The sequence below is a fragment of the Phodopus roborovskii genome, unplaced genomic scaffold (assembly GCF_943737965.1).
Source record: "Phodopus roborovskii unplaced genomic scaffold, PHOROB, whole genome shotgun sequence".
NCBI lineage: Eukaryota > Metazoa > Chordata > Mammalia > Rodentia > Cricetidae > Phodopus > Phodopus roborovskii.
In genome coordinates, this window is record NW_026126525.1 from 10,413,362 (window position 1) to 10,415,000 (window position 1,639).

At 51.7% G+C, this 1,639-nt stretch overlaps 1 protein-coding gene across 1 annotated transcript in view; it reads left to right on the plus strand.

Moving 5' to 3' along the window:
- Positions 1–455: 455 nt before the first annotated feature.
- Positions 456–1,639, plus strand: part of LOC127232363 (PRAME family member 8-like) — a 2,226-nt gene continuing 1,042 nt past the window's right edge. Inside the window, 3 exon segments of the mRNA XM_051198428.1 lie at positions 456–473; positions 475–788; positions 1,246–1,639. The exon segment at positions 1,246–1,639 is cut by the window's right edge and continues 97 nt beyond it. Coding sequence (XP_051054385.1) covers positions 456–473; positions 475–788; positions 1,246–1,639 — 726 coding nt within the window.

Here is a 1,639-nt window from a genome sequence, read left to right on the forward strand (position 1 = left end):
ACTCGCAGTAGCTGTGAGGTAGTTCTTGAATCAGGCTTTAGTTTGCATCTTTTCCAAAATATCGGTGAACTTTTTTTTTTTTTTTTTTTAATGTTTGTTTGTTAGATTGATGCCTGAAAGCATCCGGAACCCACTGCCATCATCCTACTTAGTAGCAGTTAAACTAAACACTGAACCACACAAGATGCCTTTATTTATTTGTTTGTTTACTTATTTATTTATTTTTGAGAGCTGAGGCACATCAGGTATTTTGACTTGGAATTCATGAGCCCATTATGGGATGGAGAGGCTCACTGGTGGCAGTGAAGGAGTCTGTCTACCCACCACCAGTGAGGACTATGGTTTCAGTTGGTGTCTGTGCCATTGCCAGAGCAATAAAACTGTGACCTTGAGCGGTTGCTGTGCTGGGTGAGGAAGTTTTCTAAAGTTTGTCCTGAAAATATGTTCTTCCCTGAATGCTTCCCCAGGACCTTTGCGGTTTGCGACTGCAGACGCTTCATGATGAGTGTTCAGACCCCAGGCACGCTCATGAAGCAGGCAATGCAGGCTCTGCTGAGAAATGAGGACTTGGCCATCTCTGCTCTGGACCAGCTGCCCATGGAGCTCTTCCCGGCACTGTTCAAAGACGCCTTCAAAGGCAGACACACTAGGGTTGTGAAGGCAATGGTGGCAGCCTGGCCTTTCCCCTGCCTCCCTGTGGGGACACTGATGAAGACCCCCGACTTGGAATCCTTCCAGGCTGTGTTGGATGCAGTAGACATGCAGCTGGCAAGAGAGTTTCACCCCAGGTAAGCAAGAACCAAGTAGTGTAGACTGGAGCCCTTGGGTACACGCAGACGAGACCCTGGGCTCAGGGAGAAGGGCCCTGGAAGTGGCTCAGAGGCTTCTGATGGGCTCATCGTGCAGGGAGGAGGGGCCTGGAAAGCTACTGATTCCTTGAGGTTAAGGACCTTGGAGCAGGGATTAGAGCTTAGAGAAGATGGGGTCAGGGTGCACTGAGCCGGTCCCTGGAATCCCACAACCACTAATAATGGGACTAGGTAGAGACAGAGTGACTGAGGGAGGGAAAGCAGTGGGGTCTACAGATGCAGCCCAGCGGGAGCTCGCATAGCACACATGCCATCCCAGGTGACTTATACCTTGGCGGGGGGGAAGAGCTGGCATTAGGGATGTGTAGTGAAGCTGGCTCGCCGACCTTGGGTCCTGTCGTCGTGTCTGCTGACACTTGACACGTTTTACCCCCAGGAGGGAGAAAATTAAGGAGCTCGACCTCAGGAAAGTACGCCATGACTTCTGGACCATGTGGCCTGGAACAGAGGATGCGGACTGCTCATCAGAGACTGGGGATGAGGAGAAAGTAGTGAAGGTCCTTCCCAGATATGCTGTGAGGCGGCGTCTGAAGGTCATAGCTGACCTGTGCCTCAGAGTCCGACTGGACGAAGAGCAAGCATATTTCCTGCAGTGGGCGCAGCGCAGGAAAGGCTCCGTGCAGCTCTGCTGTGCCAAGATGAAGATCTGGGCTCTGCCTCTACGTACTGTCAAGGACATCTTGACTGTTTTCCATCCACGGCACATTGAGGAACTGCAACTGAACATGGGCTGGGACGTGTCCACTCTGGCACGTTTTGCTCCCGACCTT